Here is a 22,246-nt window from a genome sequence, read left to right as displayed (position 1 = left end):
GGACTTTAAATTTATATGTACGTACTTAAGAATCATCCACACGTATTGATGTTTCATCTTTAGTTTATCCTGTGTTTGATAATTAAACTCACATCTATAACTGATCTATTTATGCTATCATTATTGTCTTTTTTTGGGGGGGGGGGGGGGGGGGGGATAAAAATTCTTTCATCCTTGTCATGGAACCATTCAGCTTTGAGTATTGTTGAGAAATAACATGGCTTAGTTCTACATTGGTGTAAAAATTCTCATGCAGTTCTTTAAAGTGGAACTCTGCAAGATTTGACCATTTTGTTCTTCTTTGCTATTTTTGTTCATTTTTCTCTATGGAGCTCCCCCTACAGTTTAGAAGTACATACACACTGTTGTAACCAACTCCAATTCAAAGGTAACAGAAGTCCATATTGTTTTTATTAGTTTTAGTGGTATCAGCATTGACTTAACATTTGCCAACTCGATATTCTAAAGTTACAGAAGGCTGTTAGCCGTGACACGTTGGAGTTGAACCTAGTGTTTAATATTTAGTAGCTGAGCATTTTCTATAATTTTGAATTGCTTTCCTGGCAATTTCTTCATGTGTGATTTGAATTACATAATTAGTTTTTTTCATAATTCATTTATTTTTTAAGTTGTAATGAGTAGCATGATCAGTTCATATATCTTTTCTGACAACATATGCTGACTGAACATGATTGAATTGATTAAATTCTCAAATACTGATTTGATGCATGCAGTAAAACCATTCATATGATACACAGCCCTCATTCATTTTCATCCTGTAATGTACATTTAGTTAATCAGTGATCACACTAACTCAGGAATAATTTAGAACCCATGACATTCAGTCAGGTAGGTTTGTTTCTTCTTTAATGCTGACCAATGGGCCAATCTCCTAAATAATGGATGTGTTTTAATGCAGTGAATCAGTGTATGTGTTATGGTGTGTGTGTGTGTGTGTGTGTGTGTGTGTGTGTGTGTGTGTGTGTGTGGAATGTTTACAGTCTGAAATAACACATCTGTAGCATATGTGAAGTGCACTCTGGTGAGTACGGAAACAAATGACAACTAGAAGCATATGCTTTAGACTTCTTTTTTTTTTTTTTTTTTTTTTTTTTTTTTTTTTTTTTTTTTTACATATGACACACCTTAGTTGTGTTATGGTTTGTTGCACTTTGACTATAGAACATTATTTCTTTAGGAGTCAGAGTTCAAGGGTATAGAACTGCAGTGGCTTAACAATACAGATATAGAATAAAGGACGATATTTAATGCCAAACAGATACACTTTTTTTAATAGTTATATTTACTTATTATTTTTATGTATTTGTGTGGAAGAGAGCAAGTGTTTAAAAAACACAAATAATATTTGTGGGGAAAATACAATAAAACCTCTGATTCTAGATGTGATTTTATCCATATTTTTGGGGAATAAATTACATGTAATAAATGAAAGTAACAGCCCTTTTTGCTCAGACAAAAACTGTACCATCAAACTCTATGATCATTGTATCGCTAATCTGTTCACATGTCATGCATCAACATGTTTTTCTCAGGTGACAGACAGTAGAGAGGCTGGAGGAGATGGAGGAGGAAAAGGAGGAAGAGGTAGAAGAGAAGAGGAAGAAAAGCTGGAGGAGAGGCAGGAAATTGACAGGTGAGGTTAAATAATGATGGATATGTTAGTCATGAGAATAATGGTAAACGGACTGACCTTATATAGTGTATTTTCTACACCTTCATGGTGCCCAAAGCGCTTTACAATTCCTCACATCCGACCCATTCACACTTACACCAGTATGGGGGCTCCTGCCACACTCTACTGGGAGCAATTTAGGGTTTAGTGTCTTGCCCAAGGACACTTTGACATGTTGACAGTTGGAGCCAGGATTCGAACTGCTGACCGTTTGAACACTGATGACCTGCGCTAACAACTGAGCCACAGCCACCACACTATAACACTGCAGAATGCATTCAATTCTTCTGTTGTCATCAGATATTCAGATATGCATTATTAAATGTTGATTACTGATTTTTTTTCTGACTCTTTGCTTGTTTGATCAGCTCATGATACATGATATGAAATTATCATTGCAAATGCACAAAAACAGCAACTTTTAGGAGTGCTGCCTTGGAGCACTTTTGTGTCCCCACCAATGTCAAAATCAAACCTACTCCCTTGCCCCACATCTTGACTATATATACTTTTAATACTTGTGTTCTTACTTTTTTGGTTGAGACTGTGCCTGTTGTGTGTAGTAGAAAAGATAATTTTAATAAATGTATGGATGAATGCATAATTCACTGTAAATTATTTTTTACTGACAAACATTTTCAAAGCATATGAAAATCATAAAAGTGCATGGATATCTCACAAACAAGTTTCACTAGAATCATTCCGTAATGAGCGGTTTGTGAAATCATACCTAGTTTTTAATGTTTTCCTCATGTATTTCTTATCTTGCAAGATTGTGTGCCTTTGTGCGTACTCTAGAATTCACCTATGAACGCAAGTTTTTTCCATATTTTATTAAAACTCTTACACAAAATTTCAGATTTTTCAAGGTTTGGAAAACTAACAATAAGGTATAAATCTGCCATAGTTCCCCTTTAAATCAGCCAAGATTTAGGTTCACTTTATCAATATCTACTTCAGTTTGACTTCCAGTTTGAAGTTATTCTTCCTGCTAAGATGTGAACATGACATTAATATATACTTCCACTGCAAAGACATGTAAGGATTCACAAATGAGGAAACTGGACTTATTCAACTCATTTACAGAAGAAATAAAAATGAAACACATTCTTCGACAACAACATTTACATGTCATTTTTCCTTTATTCAATAAAACCATGTCATTTTCAGTGAAGGGTGGGTGAGTGGGGGGTGATGCTAACAGTTCACCACATGCATTTAAAGATGATCTATACTGAATTCCATCAGCTCACTGTTGTTTGTCTTTGGTCTAATATGGCCTCATCTCCTCCCACAGTATCTGTGAGTGTCAGTGATGGCCAATCATCTGGACCTGAGACCTTCAGGGGAATCTTAACACTCTCTTGGGCGCCATCCTGTGGTCAGCCTGGTGCATTATGGATCCTAAAGAATGATATGACAATGCAAAGACAAGAATTAAAGCATTGTTTGAAAGATGTCCTGCTCCTTCCCTCTACACATTTGGTCAAAGCATATCTTCACTATTTGTTGTGTTCCTTTTATCTGGAAGCATATTATAGGATGGTATTCTGTACAGACAGAGACTGTATATGTGCTGTATGTATGGCATACCTTTTTCCCAAGGTTTTCTTCTATTTTTCATTTGATTTTCCTATATTTCATTTAGCTGATGACAGCTGTTGCATGTAATTTTTTTTTTTTAAATATATGATTTATATAACATATTTCCTTCTATCCTTAATAACTTTGTAGAAGTTGTGTTTAGCTGCAGCTGAGTTAAGAGCTGAAAGAGTGATTTACTGTTTGACTGGGTGTCATTGCAGGGTGTGAGTTCACCTTGGGTAAATGTGAACTCTTATCTGTTTAACCATGATACACACCTCACACACACACACACACACACACACACACACGTGAAAAACCTCACAGATAACCTTTAGTTGAAGGCTTGCATGCATGATTATTAGTCTGTATGTATTACACTGAGGCAGACAGACATTCAGTTCCTCCAGAAAAATGTGGGCATGATGATGTGATGGAATGTGCAGGGTTTTAATTTTAAAACCAGGCTCAAGACCCACCTTTTAAATTTGGCTTTTAACTAATGCCTCTGTTTTATCCAGTCAAAGGTTTTATAGTTATATTTAATATATATATATATATATATATATATATATCTTAAGATTCTTTTAACCAGTGCTTCTGTTTTATCATTTTAATGTTTAATATTTATATTATTTTCATATATGTCTTAAATTTAGCTTCTTTTAATCAATTCTTTTATATCTTTTTAATGTTTCTTATTCTCCGGTGTTTCATCAGAGGGAGCCCTCCATGCCGGGGGGCGGCTGCGGACTCCGGGGGCTGTGGCTCCTTTCTGGTGGGTGGGGGTCCCAGTTGGCCCTCTCCCACTGGTTGGGATGCGGCGCTGTGTCGCTGGTGCCTGGTTGCGGCTGCCCCCTGGTGCGGATGGCTCCCTGAGACAGCGCCTCCTCTTTTACTTTTACTTTTACATTTTTGTTCTGGTCTACTCATGCTCAGTCAGTCTTTTTAAGTTTGTGTGAGCTTGTGGGTTTGCATATGTGTATGTGTGTGTGTGTGTGTGTGTGCGGGTGAGTGGGTGGGTGTGTGGGTGGGGGGCGGTACTGATTTTTAAACTGATATGTAAAGCACTTTGTGCTACAGTCTTGATGTATGAAAAGTGCTATATAAATAAAGATTATTATTATTATTATTATTATTATTATTATGTGATTTTATGTGCCGAAATCGTGGGAATTTGCAAAAAATGCGTAAAGTTGTGAAAATATGTGGGAACTGGAAAAACATGCATTTCAACAAAAAAACAAACAAACTGCCTCTTCTTCCGCACCCTGTTCTAACTAGACTACTACTGAATGAAAAATGTCTAATTACATCCTATGATATGCAAACATGCAGTAGTAAGCATACACCACATCACATCACAGAAAGGTCTGGTTTATTCTTGTAATGACAAGTGTTATTTTCTTATGTGGCCCTATACGCCGTCATAGTTGAGTGTCAGTATTAGTGTGTTTCTTCTTTGTTAGCATTAACTTAGTGAGTTTCAGCCGTTTCCCTTCCCCAGATCCACCATCTTTTCCAAACATAGGTTCTAGTTTCCAAAAACACAACCATCATCCTAAAGCTTCAGAACATTCATCCTCAACTCCAGTTGTCTGTAGCAGGGCTCTCTTCCACCTCAGAGTAACTGTGGAACTAAGGATGGAATGGGTACCGCCACTGCTATGCTCTGCCTCCTCACCTGGACCCAGTACACACCCAGTATGGAGCACAGGGGCGCACTGGGATTGGAGGCATGTAAGGGGGGTTGGGAGGGGGATTACAATCACTCAGATTTATTTCTTGGTTCCTTAACTATGATGCAGCTCTTCACCCACCAGTTTGATGATTCACTAGTGTGTAGGGACTCTCTTTTTGTTCCCTCATTTAACCCATAAAGACCCAAACATCCATCATCGACTAAAAACATCTACTGATCTAAACTGTTTAAAACCTGTTGATCCACTAATCTTATTAATCCATGTAAATAATTGGTGTAAAATAGAGTTTGTCATCTTTTCATGGTCATCAGATATGACCCATTTGGATGTTCAGAGGCTCCATAGTTACCGTGGAAACACTGTCATCTTCATCAGCATTGATTCAGGAGTAAAACCCATGGAGATGAATAAATATCAGTGGTTGTAGACACTTGATCCCATGCCAGCTAAGGGGGGCGCAAAGGTTTGCCGTGGGGCGGGCATGGGACCACTCCTGGGTGTTTTTTTTCTTCTTCAGGTTAGAATATGTAACAGGTGGAACTAATGTTTTAGTGTTGGAGCACCCTGGACTCATTTTAGGGACGTGCAACACACAAATCTACTGCCATGGTGATCTGTCACTAGACAAAGAGTTAAGGTTTGGAAAATGGACAAGGATTTGACTGGAAAAGAAAAATGTGCAATATTTCTGTTTTTGTACAGTTTGCACTTTAATGTTCTGAGATGTGCAATGGAAACGGGCTCATTGCAGCCACTGATATTGTTAAAATGTTCATCTTTGTTACCAAAAAGTGATTATTCTAAGAAAAATAACTTTATTGTCAAAGCTGTAAGATAATTGTACATTTCCTGTGTTTATTTGGAAAAATATTGTCTCAGGGAGCAGTCTGGTTGAGTTTATTTGTATTATTCACACACAAATCTAAGTTATTTTTAAGTTGCACAACAATTTATTCAAGGAAAAACAAAAAGTATTGTTACAATATTGATGTTTCTTTCAATAAAAGTTCTAATTGCACCACTGTTACAATGCTGTTGGGGTGGAGGGGGGCCTGGAGATTTTTCGTCCTCCAAAGGAAGCCCGGCAGAAAACGACTGAGAACCATTGTGTTAATGATAGATTTAACTGAAAAAAAAAAAAAATTCCATTTTTCTGCAGTTTTCCCTGTTTTTGATATAATAACCCTCAACTTTCATCTGAACCTTTATGAACATATTCATGATCAGTAAATTAAATACAGGAAAATACCTAATTTATACTGATAAAATGCAAAATACAGAAGATAATATTATAGTAAATGGTGATAAATCACTTAAGACAGGTTAAATATAGAGGAAATTTCATTTGGGAACTGACATAAAAGTAGTACTGGGTCTTTATGGGTTAAATTCTGCAAAATAATCAATTACATTCAAATAGTGTTATAATACCTGAATACTAATTTGATACAGTACCCAGAAAAAATTGCCAGCTACACTACAGAAAAAATGACATTATTGAGTACATTGCTATTGCTGCAAGTATTTTTTATTTTTATTTATTTATTTTTTTTTAAATATTATCTTTGTCTTAAGACCAGATTTGTAAAACTAAAACCACAGCTGGAAATAAATGTCACAGTATCTATCTATCTATCTATCTATCTATCTATCTATCTATCTATCTATCTGTCTGTCTGTCTGTCTGTCTGTCTGTCTGTCTATTAGATGCATATATACATAGGCTACATACACACGTGGATACTTTATTTTAAACAAAATACAAACACACTAGAATTAAATAAAGGTTATTAATGAACTAAGGACCGTTTACTGGTAAAGGTTTTTCCTTGTTAACGTCGCACACATTCACGCTCAGTTTATGTATTTAGCTTAAGATGTGAAAATACTGTAACAGCACAATTAACATATTAAACCGATCAATATTCTGCTCTTCTCAGACTTTATTTTGAATATGTCTTTCTAATAGTTTTTTCGCCTCTGAGTCCGTAACATTACGCTAAAAGACGACCACGTCCTACCATAACGAATTTAATCCCGGATTTCCATAGTGAACCTGAACTCACCACCCCCTCTGCTCCTTATTATTTGATCGAGGCTCGAAGTAAGACAAATGCGGTATTTTTTTTTTAATCATATAATTTAAACAAGGCTACAGAAGTCAAAAAGCAACCCCTTTTAGTTACATTTATTACGTACCAGCGGGGATGAAGACCGCTACGTGGACACACGGAGGATGAGACACGGAAAGATCTGGAAAGAGAGAGGAGAGTGGTACTGTCCTTTAGCCCGGAGCGGGTTGCCAGGTCTGCTGTTGATTTACCGGGACATGTGTGGAGGATGACTGGGTTTATGTAGTTATTTTACAAATATATCAGGTTTTATATATTCTCTTCTAGAACATTTACTCAGAAATTAGCCTTTTTTTATGTAAACCAATCAAGTTTACACCATTTTGCATGAAGTGTGTCAAAGGTCAAAAACAAAAAACACGGAAATAGTCTATATATTGTTAATACGTTTAATTTTTTATGGAAGAATTTGTCAGATGTATTTATACGTACTAAATAAATAAATACCCATATTAAGTATTTTACACATTGAGTCCTCACTTGCACATTACAGTTTATTTTTGCACCTTACTGTTAAATTATCCAGATGTTTTACGCAGCTCTGTTTGTACTTCTGATGTATTATGTATAGTGTGTTCGCTCATGTGTTTTATTTTTTACTATGTCAAACTCTGTTGCTGCACTGCAATTTCCCAGATTGGTATCTATCTATCTATCTATCTATCTATCTATCTATCTATCTATCTATCGTTCTATCGTTCTATCGTTCTATCGTTCTATCGTTCTATCTATCGTTCTATTGTTCTATCTATCATTCTATAATTCTACCAATCTATATATTGTTACTTTGTTGCATTTTAGTGTTTCTTTTACATGGGTGGACCTGACACTGTGGCTGGTGTCAGGCCGAGGCCTCATTAGTCACTTTTCCATTGGACATATGCGCAAAACTTTACAGATATTTACTAAATACCGAAAAAACAAAAGTGCATAATGTCAGTTTTTCCAGTAAATCACAAATGCAATGATTTGTTTATGTTTATGCGTTTGGCAGACACTTTTTTCCAAAGCGACTGACAGGGGAAAACCAATCAAATCACTCAATCAATCAAATTTTATTTATATAGCGCCAGATCACAACAAAAAAGTTATCTCATGACACTTTATAAATAGAGTTGATCAAAACCAGACTCTAAGCCAATTTACAGAAACCCAACAGAATATTTATTTATTATCGCGAAATGTTATGAGAGGTCATTCCATAAACTTGGCGACGAACATAAATATGTTGTTTTGAATCTAGAATGCTTGTTACCCCTCTATCTTGTACTAAATTCAAAAATGATTCAGTTTCCTCGTGTCCACACATACTGCGTCATGTTTGTTTTAAAACTCTTCTTCTTCGCTTGTTGTAACATCCATCAACATCCTTTTTTTTTTTTTTACTAATTTCACTACGAAAAATCATCTCTTGCAAGCACAAAAACTTTTCATCAAAAACATTTTTTTTTGTGTGTGCTCGTTCATACTACACATTAAATGTTTAAATGTGACTTCTGCCAGTTTTGAGTATGAACTGAATGTGACCCTGAAGTGACCCACATGTGCAAAAGAGGTCCTGATGTAATACTTGACCATGCAGGCACACACTGTGTTTATGGAAGTAAATATGTTTTTCCCGCTTCTCCTCCCTGTGGGACGCAGAATTGTGACGTTTGTCATATTTCAATGATGTAAAGGTCAGATAAATGGGACCTGGCCGTTCAGACTGAAGACGCATTGCAATATATCAGATATGTATCTGATTTAGGACCACATATGAAAGTGGCCTGTGTCGGTTTTGAAAAATCAGATTTGTGCTGGTCAAACTGTCTTTAACAGATCGGATACAGGTCACATATGGGCAAAAAAATCAGATTTGGGCAACGTTTTTGTCTGCAGTCTGAATGCAGCCTAGAAGAACCGAACTTCTTAACACTACATAAACGCACTTATGTCTAAGGCTAATTGGAAGCTAATTGTAAACGATTCTGATTGGCTGTAGGGTGCAAACATGTTGCCTTGGAGTGAATCTTTAATCAACCAATGAGAGCACAGTTTCATGTCACCTGGTCTGTTTTCAAGCCACGTGTAGTCTAGGGGATTCCTATTTTTTGAGGCATTTCACCTGGAGCATCACAATCACTGATGTGTTTGATGCTCCAGTGTCGTGGTGGTGTCATAATCCGGTTATCCCCTAACTCTAACGTAGAACATAACCCTGCCCCCAGGTGAAATACGTACAACAAAATGACCCCCAAAAAAGGGGTGCCTCTAGTCTACTTTGTCTGGTACTCCATGGCCAAGAAGTGATTATATTTACAAAGAAATACATTAAATACTGTTAAAAATCACTAAATAGCAAAGTAATTACATAAATAAATCTTGTCATAAACTGCAGGACAGAGGATGAGTATAATATCATTATATAGACAAAATATTTTTTATGTCTTCTACAAGTATTCCCTCCTCAGGTGAGGAGCCGTCCCTGCACCCGTTGCCCGGACAAAACATATAGTAATGCGTTCGTCGTCCACTGCAAAGGCGTGTTTTCCACGGACCTGGCAACCCACGCAGCAGTCAGATTAACCACGCAGACTCAAACACCATGGCGGACGAAGTAGAGCAGGTTGGTACATTTATCAAACACCTACCGATGTTTTCCAATACAACGCTTGCAAAAATTTCTTGAAAACGGGTAGCAGACAGGATTTCTCATGTGCTTTATGTGATGTGGTTTTTATGTGTTAGTTGTGTGTCGGTGCTTGTAATAACATGGACAGGCCTGTTAAACATGCTAACTACGTTAGCTTGGTTAGCCTGACGCTAGCATGTTGTGGTTCCAGTTAGTGAGAGCTAACATGATTGTGTTACTGGATGCACTTATTTTATAAAAGGAAATGTAAGTTTTCATTTCGCTGTTGTTGTTTCACAGTCTGTGCCCCTCAAGTACACAACTTCTGTAAGCATACACAAACTCAGTGTATTAGACAACTCACTGCCGGAGTGTTTTAGTATTTACCTGTTCATGTTTCTAAGACCAAATGCAGAGTTTTTCTTACAAATTAAAAGGAGCTTAATATTTCAAAAACTTGGATTAAGATTTTTACAATATATGTGCACTGATATGTTAAAGAAGTGTTCCTGGGATCTACCATGTCATCTGCTTAAGTAATTTTACTTGGTGTTGATGTTCTTTATACTGATTTACCAGTCCGTTATTTGGATGGTGCACTTAAGTCTTATAAAGGAAGGGAAAGGGAAAGCCATGTGGAAGTGATAAAGGTTTGTTTAAAAAAAAATCCTAAATAATTTTAAATTGGCGCTGAACTATCCATTGGAATATTATTGAAATCATAATATGGCCAAGTTAAATAAAATGTGTCATAACATTCAAAGCTAGGTGAGATGGCCTGCCAGAAAAAAATCTAATGTAAAAAATAAAAGGACAAAAAAAACATTGCTGTGTCTTAACAGGATATATGTATATTATAGTATCATGATTGTATTTGCATTATCTGTCAAAGCTTTTTTCTGTCACCATTTTATTATTCTTGTTTTATTGTATTTTATTTTATTTTGCTCAGTTCTATTTGAAATTGTGACTGTGATAGCAAATGATTGCATTCCTTGCTGGTATTTGGTAACTGCAAAAAATCAGAACAATTTATCCTGAGGCAAGTAAAATGCACTTTAGATAACTCTCAAAACAAAGACACCTGAGCTACTTAAAGGGGATATCCTATTTACAATGCTGCAGACCACCCAGATAACCAAAGGAGTGTTTTGGCGTTCTGAAAATAACAAAACGTTGTTTACTGTGTGTTTCAGAAATGTGACTAAAATAGTAAAATGAGGCACAAACAGGGGCCACACAAGCTGCAGTGAATATACAGTAGAAGGAGACATGGACTTGATGAAATTGTTCTTGTTGGATAAGTTCAACTTTTTTTTTTGTTACTGCAGCAACCGACCACCAATACAGTCGAGGAGCCCCTGGATCTGATCCGACTCAGTCTGGATGAGAGGATCTATGTCAAGATGAGGAACGACAGGGAGCTCCGTGGACGGCTACATGTATGTCATCTGAATCCTGATTTGGTTGCACTTTAATGCTCTGTTTTTTTCAGTATTTTGAGTGGATTTCTCCTCATGAACATTTTGGTTGTTTGTTCCAGGCCTATGATCAGCACTTGAACATGATCCTTGGAGACGTAGAGGAGACGGTGACAACAGTTGAGATTGATGAAGAGACTTATGAAGAACTTTACAAGGTGCAGCATGGATTTTACTGTTAAATGTATGTTCTGAGGAGTTGTTGTTGTGGGGATCAAAGCTATAGATGCAAAGGTTTATTTACAGAACAGTTGACATTAGTTCATGCCTAAAATCAGACTAACCATAAATAGCTGTGTCATTTAAGTCTTAAACTAAATTAGGGAAATAAGATCAAACATCATCAATTATTATGAGAAAAGCCTTGATTGATTCTATTATCGTCACAGGAATTCATGCAAATCAAGATGAACTATAGGCAATTGTTTGTATTTTATTGAGTACAATAGTGTAGAACTGTTTCACCAGGAATGTAAAACATAACCTGAAAATGCAAGTTCACACACGGATTCACAATCATTATTAATCAATAATAAATCATAAGACAAGTTCATTAACATGACACTTAGTGTCAGTCAGAAACATGAAACCCACACAAAAAGAGACAGAAGTGAATTCAGACATGTACACATAGACGACTGTCAGACAAAATGGATATTTCCTCATGTGTTTTTTTCCTTTATTCTACATGAAAACTCTGGTTTAGGACACTGAATTATTTACATTGATTATTTAAGCAAACTAACCAAAGTAGAGATTTTGGAAAAGTCAGTTTTCATGCTTGCATGTGTACAGGGTCAAAGGGAGTTTTAAGATCTGGAACGTCACAGTATGAAACAAAAAAGCATCAACATTTGACCTCTGTTTATTTCAGGGGTCAGCAACCCTGGTCCTGGAGAGCCGCTATCCTGCATGTTTTAGATGTTTCCCTCTTCCAGCACACCTGACAGTCATTATCAGGCTTCTGCAGAGCTTGATGATAGGCTTATCATTTGAATCAGATGTGTTGGAAGAGGGATACATCTGAAACATGCAGGATAGTGGCTCTCAGGGACCAGGGTTGCTGACCTCTGTTTATCCTAACCCTGACCCCATGATGGCACCCGACGTTCATGTAGATGATAACTTCTGAAAACAATCTGGTGTGTACGATGTTAATGAAAATGGAAGTGCAGATCAGTTTCTTTAAATACCATAAAAACCATATGTGTCTACACTTCCATAGTTTAAAGGCCAATTATAACCGAGGCAGAGCTTATAGTTGGGTTGTAATGTAGCTACTACAGTCTGAAAATGTAGCTTGCCTTTCTTTGTGATGATGATCATTAGAGCAGTAGACTAGAACTTGGGTTGTGTAATTATTTCATTATAGTCCTACAGTCCAGTCCATGCTCTAACTTTTACACAGTTGAAAGGAATCTAACAGACACAGTTTGTTAAAGCAGTGACAAGGAACATTTTCATGTATAAACTAGGCCTCGTTAGTTTTGCTTTCACATTGTAATTTTTGGAGAGGACTAAACACTTTGGGCTGGATCTACTAAAGTTTTGCGTGCATTAAAACATGTGCAAACTCATCGCACATGCAAAAAAATGTACAAACTGATTTACTAACAGTGCGCACTAAGGATTGTGTCTTTCAAGGTGCAAAATAGGGCATCTGTATCCAGTTAGTACGTTTGCTGCAATGAACATGCAAAATGGGGCGTTTACATGCAGTTGTGCATGTGGTGGTAGGAGAAAATGCAATATATTAATTTAGCACACGCAAAGTGATTTATCAAACACAAAAGCAATTTTGCACATAGAAACTGCGTCTATATTTAACACGGCTCAAAAGGAGGTGCAAACGGGTTGGTGTAATTGTGCACACACGGAAGTGGTTAGGAGACATCGAAATGATGAAACGAGATGCAGAGAATGCATTTTTCACCCTCGTGTGAACATTTTTGGAGTGACGGAAGAAAAAAAAAATTGAGATGTATGCACCCCACACACACACACATACACACTTACTTTACGGGACTCTTCCACTCTTGATGATTGTGATTAAAAATATGCACAGACTTTAGGCTACAGTGTGACAAATTATGTGCGCCTGACAGTCTATCCAACCCCCCCACCCACCCCACCTTTAAAATGAAAAATAGATGAATAAATGAGTCATGCAATACCTTCTATGACAAAACTCCTCCAACGTTACATTTCCATGCGTCTGGATCATTCAGTGCACTGTTCCCTTTAGTGCTGGTGTATCCCTGAGCAGTTTTACAGCGTATTGTCTCCAGTAGCACACACAAAACCCTCACTTAAATAGGGCGGTCTCCAAGACTTTGCACCTCTTGTGATTTGCGCAGGCAATAAAAGTAAATCACCTGCAAACCGCAGTTCAACCCCACACGCAAAATTCTAGATTGCGCACGCAAATTAGTACACGGAAGTTGGGATCTTAGTAGATCCGGACCTTTGCATGGTATACCAGGGTATTAGGCAGAAATGGAGTAACAGGGTGTGTAAAGAAAAAAAAAAAAAAAGAAAATCAGGGTGTGTAATATTCCGATGGACGTAAAAGTGACGTCCGTAGCGTCCCTCCAGCCCCCAGGAAAATTCTGAAAAAAGAAACCTTAAATGCTGCATTCTAGTGCATTTAGTGCAAGTATGTTCAATGTTATATTTGACATGTTAAATAAGTTTAGAATTTGCTGCACCGATGAGACGTGACAGTGGAGTGATTTAAACCTTCATGAGTTATAAAGCCACACCCCACCCAATCACTCTTGTGGAGGCACAACAGTGATTGGACATTAACTTGCAGGTTTTCACCTATCCCGTGCAGGGTGTATGAAATAGTCCGGTATGTGTATGTGACACACACACACTGTATCCTGCATCTCCCTGTTCTTGATACTGATTGATTTATAGACGTATGTGTCGTTGCAGTCAAAAGTTGCAGCACATACAAAAATGTAGTTCCTCTTAATTTTGGTGATTCAGTTCTTGTAGATCATTTCCCTGTGTTCCTGAGGTACATAGAACAACAGTTATAAGATTTTTCTGTTTCAGGTTTTTTGTTGTTTTTTTTTTTAAGTTCATATATTTAGTGGTATGTCACTTAAACAGTACATGTCCCTGCAGAACTGTTTGTGCAGTAGATGTACAGATATATTTAAATTTCTGTGCTACATTTGAATGAATAGTGCATAAATAGAACATAAGAACCTTGTCTGTCCATTGTTTCCCCAACAGTCGACCAAGAGGAACATCCCCATGCTCTTTGTCAGAGGAGATGGCGTCGTCCTTGTAGCCCCGCCCCTCAGGGTGGGCTAACATGGACCACTTCCTGTGATGAGGAGTCCTTTATGACAGGCGGAAGGTTCTCACCATGAGGACGTGGATGGAGCTGAAGTTGAAGAGGTTCACACATCTTCCACCGTATTTGTGTTTGCTATTGTCGTGTTTGTTTTATGGGGCTGTAAGAATGTCTGACATTGATGTTTCGCAGATGTTGAACCATTTCAGTCTGTGTAGCAGTTAATAAATGCAAAACTGAAGCCCAGAGGCTGCTCATCATGGTTCCAAACAGCTGATCCTATTCAAGTTGGTCTAAAACATAGGGATTTTTATTATATATATGTTTAGACAGGGTTAACGAGACAAAAAAAAAATCTGATGGAATGTTTTTGAGTTTGTATTTGATGAGGCGAGTTTTTGTATTTAATTATCAACATGTTTTTGTGGGACTGAACTGTGTTCAATGGCTCTAAACAGATTTTTCATTTGGTTTTGATAAACTTGAATTAAAGTTTCATTTGAAGATGACTTTGGACTTTAGTGTGTGTGTGTGTGTGCGCGCGCACTGTGTTTCATATGCAGGACAGTTGCCTTCACATGAAGCTTTAACAGGCACAAGAAAACAATTAACCTCCTGAGACCCAGGAAATGTCAGCAAAGTACAAGCTTTTTTTGTTTTTTATTAAATAAGTGCCTATATTGGAAACATCATGATGCAACAGTTTTTACAGATGCAGTTTTTAAAATTTTTATGGAATGTCCTTTGTGGTGGACTTTTCTTCTTTGTATAAAGTTGTGAAACTCTTGTCCATAAATGTGGACAGAAAACCCATAGCTGGGTGTTAGGAGGTTAAAGGCTGAAAATAAAGGAAAATTTTTAATTTCATAAGTAAAATACATAATTATGGGAGTGTGAAAAAAATAACCAGTGTAAAATGTAGAAGTCAGTGGAAGGTAAATTAATGATACTTAAATAGAAACATGTTTTACTTATTGAGAGTGGTTTCTACCAGCTCTGCATGTGAAGTGTCATGAGATAACTTTTGTTATGATTTGGCCCTATATAAATAAAATCTGATTGATTATTACATTGACATACAACATATTTAATGATGACAATGGTGTCTTTTTTCAACCACATCACATTATCAGGGATCCCACAGCCAGAGAGAATAGTCTAAAGTTTTAAGGAAGGCATTGAATTAAATATTGTCTGTAGAGGAATTCATAAATGTCCACAGGATCATAGGAAAATGAATGCCTGAATAACTGGTGACAAATAATATAAAAAGACAAGTTTCCAGTTAGATTCAGAATTGCCTTAAAAATACCTAATTGGAGTCATTTTAGCCGATGTATTCTAGTGCACATTGTGTAACTAATAATTTAATGATGGTGGATTTACAGTTTCAAGTGAACATTAAAGGAAATTTCCTGTTTAATTTGATTCAATAATTCACTAATGCTAGGATCTGATTCTATTATTGACCCTTGACAATTCACTGAAAGGTTTTAAATGTTGAAAATCAATTACTTGATCCTTAAAACATGATCCTATGATTTGGATTTATTTTTCCGGTGTCAGGCAGAACTACCATTAGATGGCGCTATAACTCTAAAAGTAAAAGCTATTTTACAGTTTCCCAGGATGCACTGGAACAGAAAACATTCAACATGATTGTGTTAATGCAGTCTTTTACCATCACAATGTATTTGTAGAGATGGATAGAACTTTTGCCAAATCAACAGCTCTCCCTTTTACTTCTGCGATAATTTAACCTCTTTAACAGCTGATATGAGCAAGTAAATGTCAGAAACCTGAGACAAATCCTGCAGACATTCTCCAAGAACTTCAGTTGATGAGAAATGCAATGACTCATCATCTTGTCTTTAGAGACTGTGTGTGTGTGTGTGTGTGTGTGTGTGTGTGTGTGTGTGTGTGTGCGCGCATGTTTGTAGACACATTAAAGTGTGTTTAAATGTTCTCTTCTTCACATTCTACGTCTGTTGACGTCATCCAGTTGCACACAGTCCACTCAGTGGATCTTTAACTCATAAAGACCCAACAGACAAATGACAGTGGATAGAATGAACAAAAATGAATACCCCCCCTCACACACAAAATAATAAATAATGTGGAAAAAAGTACAAAATGTATTAAAATTAAATTGAAAAGAAAAAGAAAATAGGATAAAACAAGAAATAAAATGAACAAAAACAGCCAAAGTAACCATTAAAAGGAAAAAAAAAAGAATAATAAATCAACAAAATGATAAGTAACATGAACAAAATAAGCCACAAACTAAAATTAAAACTGAATTGAAGGGGGGGTGGGGGGGGGGTGTAAAAACGGGCAACAAAATGAACAAATATAAGTAAAATAATAAATAAAATGAACAAAAGTGAATAAGAAAATATACAAAATAATAAATAATATGGAGAAATTAAACAATAATGTAAAGATTGATTCACCAGTAAAACCCATGGAACTGGATCAATGACAGTGGATGGACACACTGGGTTTATGTTCAGTTAATGAGAGATTAGACTGAAAAAGACACTTTTTCTTCAGTTTTCTGTGTTTTGATAAAATAACCTTTGAATTTACTCTGAACTTTAATGAACATCTACATGATCAGTGAATTAAATACAGGAAATACACAAAAAGTCAAATACAGAGGATAATATTATAATAAATGACAAATTACTTAAAAACAAGGTTAAATGTAGATAAATATTCCTGTGAAGTAACAGAAGTATATGTCTGGGTTAAAGCAGTGATTCTCAACTGGTGGGTCATGACCCTAAAGTGGGTCTCAAACCTGCTCTCAGTGGGTCGTGGGCCTTTGTCTGGAAAAAATAATGTTAATAAACCAATCCTGTGCTTTATTTTTTGTGGAGCTGAGTGCCATCCATTCACACTCCCCAACAGTAGGGGGCAGTAATGCACTGTAATGATAATGAACACCAGACATTTCACAGCATAAAAAAAGAACCAAAAGTTTGCATTCATATCATAGAGAAATTCATATATGACAAGGGATGCCATCAAATCTGGTTTTATCTCCATTGGACAAAGGGATGTAATTAGCTTTTAATTTCTAACTGAGTTCACTTTTTAGTTTTTGGCCAAATGGACCTAATTTAGTGTTAAAGAGAATATGTCCATATTTATCATCGCCACCTGCTGGTCAGTTTGGTTTGTCATTAATCTTGTCTTCTGTGTTTTCATACTGTGGTATTCTGTATTATCTCAGGTTCAAAACACATCATCTTTATATTAAATACATTTGAGGAGTTTAACTTTGATCAGTTTGGGTCTGGTTTTGTCACTGAGGGGTGGTAGTGGGTCCTGAACCCAGACCAGTTCAGAGCCACTGGTTTAAACATACAGAAGCACTTTTAACCTGTGTCAAACACCCACCACAAAGTGGAATATGCAAACACTAGGAGTGTCTGTGAACACTTGACTGTTGTTATCTTTGGGTTCCACTGCCTTTGAGTAACTTTACTTCAGAGTTACTAATGTTATTCTCTTGCTCTTTTTGCTTTTTTATGTGTTTTTTCTCTTGTTGCTTGCTACTGGTGATTGTGATATTGATCCATTCTGTTCTTCAAATTCACTGCTGTTCTTCTATAGGCCCTTTGCACAGCCCCACTACTTCCTGAACTTAAAGCAGCTTCTTTATTTCCTGTCCTTCATTATTAGACACACTGATTAATCCAGGTGTGCCTGACCACAGTAGTCACAACAGGAAGTAGCAGACACACCTGGTTTAATGTGTGTCCAATAATGAAAAACAGGAAATAAAGGAGCAGCGTTAAGTTCAGGTAGTAGTGGAGCTGTGCACAGAGCCCATTGTTGTTCTTACTGATCTGTTTATGTTGTTTGTTTCTGTTTCAGGGTCTGTATCATTAGTTGCTTTTCCATTGGACAAATGTGCAAAACTTTACTAAATGTTGAAAAAATAGAAGTGGTTAATGTCGGGTTTTTTAATTAAATCACAAATGCGATGATTTGTTTATTACGAGATGTCATGAAAAGTCATTCCATAAACATGGTGACGAACATAAATATCTATTGTTTTGAATCTCGAATGCTCGTCACCCCTCTATTCCGTACTAGATTCAAAAACAATTCAGTTTCCTCGTGCGTCCACACATACATACATGTTTGTTTTAAAACTCTTCTTCTTCGCTTGTTGTAACATCCATCAACATCAGTTTCTTTTTGTTCACATGACTCTAGTTGTGCAGAAAGGTCTTTCCATTGCAGTTTTGCATGATATACCAATTTCATTACGCCCGAAAAATCACCCCTTGCAAGTGCAACTTTTCATCGAAAAACGAGAGTTTGGGCGAAATTGTATTTTTCCATTAGCAAATTTTCATGTGCAAGTTATATTCACACAATTTGAGGATCAATGGAAAAGCCACTAATGTTTGTTTGTGCATAACCTTGTCCTGTTCTCCCATCAGGTAACATCCGAACAGTAATAAAAGACTTAAATCTAACCAATAGGAGGAACTGATCTAAAGTTCAAAACCCTCTGAGATCAAAACTGTCAAGCAGCTCATGACACCAGTACACTTATACTGGAGGACAAATTGCTGAACAGGACAGGGTAAAAAAAAGAAGAAAAAAAAAAGAAAAAAAGGTGTGTGTGTGTGTGTGAATCTATTCTCCCACTGCTCTGAGTGTCATCACCATCATCAGCTGCTCATTGGTTCATTATTGGTGGTTCTTCTACAGTCGTATTAGTAAGCCATGTGTGCCGTGTTTTAGTGGTAAAGTGAGGACCATTCTTATGAGTAAACACAGTTACATGAAAAGCACAAGTAAAATATCAAAACTCATCTTGGACCCAGAGGCGGTTACATAATGTGTTTCTAAACTGAATCCAGGTGGACATGGTTTCAGCTGAGTCACTCGGTCTTTTATAACATACGTAATGCTTCATATTAGAGCAGAATGAGGTTGGAGTTATGGACGTTTGCATTTCCAGAGGATGTGTTTCACGTCTAACGTTGTCATTTATTTGTGATCTAAACCTCCAGGTCCAATGGTACGGCTGAAGCTGCTCATTAAGCCACACCCACTTCTAATTAACCCAATCACATGTCATGGATTTCATTTACTCCCTCTCGTAAATAACACAGATAGAGATTGATAAGAGTTCATTTACACAAACACCTTCATCAGTTCCAAAACCGGTGCCACTGGGGTTCAGGATGGTAGATGCGTCATAAATCTGTGTTCCAGCTGATGTTTCTTTGACATATGAATCCACTCTGTTTTTCTGTCACAACTGCTTTTGATTCATGACCAATGACCTCAACCTCAGATGATCAATTGTGCAGTGGTTATTTACAACACTATGAAATGAATGTTTTTTGGTGATGGTCTGGATGAGGTCGCTAGTTCTGTGGGGGTTGTCTGTGGTTGGGGAGAGCCGGTGCGGAGCTGTGGGAGGGAGGGAGGTGAACAGAAGCAAGAACAAACAGGACTGAAGCAGGGCCGTTTTAACTCATGGGCCTGATGGGCACTTACCCCTGGACCCCCCCATAGGGGCGCCATGTTAATCTGTGTAAGTTAACCTTTCAGTGACCCTTGTATCATATATAATCTATACCCATTAAAGGCCTATAGTTACTTCACTACTGGCTAATTTAAGTTCTTTTGTGCTTTTTTTTTTTTTTTTTAATTTTGTACTCAAATTTTTCCCTTATTTTTATGTAGATTTGTTATATTTTGTACTACAATTTCTCAATCATTTTATGTAGGTTTTATTATTTTGTAGTGGAATTTTTCAAAAATTTTATAAAGATTTTGTTATTTTGTGCTGAAATTCTGTAATAATTTTACAGATTTTTAAAATTTTGTACAAAAAATGTTCAATAATTTTATTTATTTATTTATTTATTTATTTATTTAGCAGATTTTTGAAAAAAAATTTGTACAAGAATTTGTACAGAAAAATAATTTTCGACTATTTGAAATCTGTATTCCCGAAGGTTGAAATGTCATTCAGAGTGTTTACGTGTATGATGGTGACCAACTGTACTGTACAGGAGAACATTATTGTTCAAGGCTTAAACTTATTTAAAAAATCAGCTTCATAGCACAATGGGGCAGTATGGTTTCACTTATGTTCATGGAAAATGACATTGTGAAGACCACTGACTTCAGTCCAATCATACTCCCTGTAGTAGTTATCGTAGGGGCTCCAGTAGACTGCTTTACCCGGGGGCCCATAATGCTGTGAAGATGGCCCTGCAATTAGGACGGGAGTGTATGAGATGTGGTTCTGCTCTTAAAAATGACATCAAATGATCTCCGATAAAAGTAGACACAATAGTTTGATGTAGTTTGAGTTTGGGAAAATGACCTGATAAACTTGGAGGCATAAGATTCTGATAGGTGGAACAATTTGGAAGCAGAATGTGGAATCCCCATCCCTGGTAAATAACCCCCTCTTCTTACAGGTCAGTTGTGTAAGACTAAGGAGAACTGGAATATTCAATATTATGTTTCATTAGAGTTGAATAACTTTAACTGTTGCATCAGAATGAGTCATTTACATCACAATGGAATCAGGTCAGCGATCATAGTTCACTATGTTGTTCTTTTTTCTATTTTATAGCAGGCGCCAAAGGGCACTAAGGTGCATTACTTTCACCGATTAAGTCTGAGTGTGGACCAGAGTTAATATCACCATGATGTTAAAGCCAAGGTGGTGCAAAACACTGGCTTTATAAAGCAACTTCTGCCTTTCTTTAGAAAAGTTGTGTCTGAGAAATAAGGAGCCTGGTCTCATTTCCAGTTCATTGGTTATGAGCCTTTCAACGCTTGGTGTACCACAATATATATATATATATATAATGTATTTATTTATTCATTTTTCTCTATATTTAGTATTTAACATTTCATAAGTGATTTGTCTCAATTTATTATCCTCTCCTGTATTTTGCATTTTTTCAGTGAAAATCAGGTATTTTCCTATGTTTAATTCTTTGATCATGCAGATGTTCATAAAAGCTCAGATCAAACTTGAGGATTTTTATGTAAAGAAACAGAGAAAACTGAAGAAAAAGTGACTTTTTCAGCAAAATTTCTCATTAACTGAACATAAACCCAGTGTGTTCATCCACTGTCATTGATCCAACTCCATGGGTTTTACTGGCGAATCAATGTTATAGAAGATGACAGTGTTTCCACATTCACTACGGAGCCTCTGGACGTCCATATGGGTCATAAATGATGACCGTGAAAAAATGACAAACTGTATTTTACACCAATTATTTACATGGATTGACAGCATTAGTGGATCAACAGGTATTAAACAGGTTAGATCAGTGGATGGTTTTGGTTGCTAATGCATGTTTGGGCCTTTATGGGTTAATTAATTTATGCTATAAATGTTAATGCTATATCTACAACCTGATTTGTGTGAAAATGGTTAGCTCTTTAAAATCTGGTGTGTAATCGCTGACACACCCTTCGCATATGCAGTTTGGATGGCTGAAACTCTTTCACTGTTTGTGGAATTGGAAAAATTCTAATGGTTTCTGAAGCCTGAGACGTTGCGCCTTTGTAGGTTTTATTGGGTCATTACGGTACTTTCACTCATGCCTGTAATAGAAGCTGGAGAAGAGGCCGTTTTAGCAGTATTATAACATGCAGTAAACTGTAAACAACTGCTAAATTTTGAAAGTTCTGAGTGTTCTGAAAAAATGGGTAAAAGGAC

General features: G+C 36.6%; 1 protein-coding gene and 1 long non-coding RNA gene across 2 annotated transcripts; one reads left to right on the top strand and one right to left on the bottom strand.

Annotated features, from left to right (window-relative positions):
- Positions 1-2,517: 2,517 nt before the first annotated feature.
- On the bottom strand, positions 2,518-7,304 carry LOC115419605 (uncharacterized). The gene is made up of 2 exons (XR_003935443.1): positions 7,180-7,304; positions 2,518-3,097 (listed from the first exon to the last, which is right to left on the bottom strand). It is a non-coding gene; the product is annotated as an uncharacterized LOC115419605 (long non-coding RNA).
- A 2,285-nt stretch (positions 7,305-9,589) lies between these two features.
- Positions 9,590-15,026, top strand: lsm3 (LSM3 homolog, U6 small nuclear RNA and mRNA degradation associated). The gene is made up of 4 exons (XM_030134495.1): positions 9,590-9,720; positions 11,058-11,168; positions 11,270-11,365; positions 14,454-15,026. Exons 1-4 carry the CDS (start codon positions 9,700-9,702, stop codon positions 14,532-14,534), a joined length of 309 nt encoding a protein of 102 aa, XP_029990355.1. The 5' UTR covers positions 9,590-9,699; the 3' UTR covers positions 14,535-15,026.
- The last annotated feature ends 7,220 nt before the right edge of the window (positions 15,027-22,246 follow it).

Source organism: Sphaeramia orbicularis, chromosome 5 (assembly GCF_902148855.1).
Source record: "Sphaeramia orbicularis chromosome 5, fSphaOr1.1, whole genome shotgun sequence".
Classification (NCBI taxonomy): Eukaryota; Metazoa; Chordata; class Actinopteri; order Kurtiformes; family Apogonidae; genus Sphaeramia; species Sphaeramia orbicularis.
This window is presented reverse-complemented; position numbering and strand designations above follow the sequence as displayed.

Excerpts from the sequence above, each read along its gene's own strand:
- lsm3 (XM_030134495.1), top strand. The coding sequence starts at position 9,700 with ATGGCGGACGAAGTAGAGCAG. Across the intron at positions 9,721-11,057 it reads TGGCGGACGAAGTAGAGCAG|CAACCGACCACCAATACAGT; the intron begins GTTGGTACATTT and ends TTGTTACTGCAG. Across the intron at positions 11,169-11,269 it reads AGCTCCGTGGACGGCTACAT|GCCTATGATCAGCACTTGAA; the intron begins GTATGTCATCTG and ends TGTTTGTTCCAG.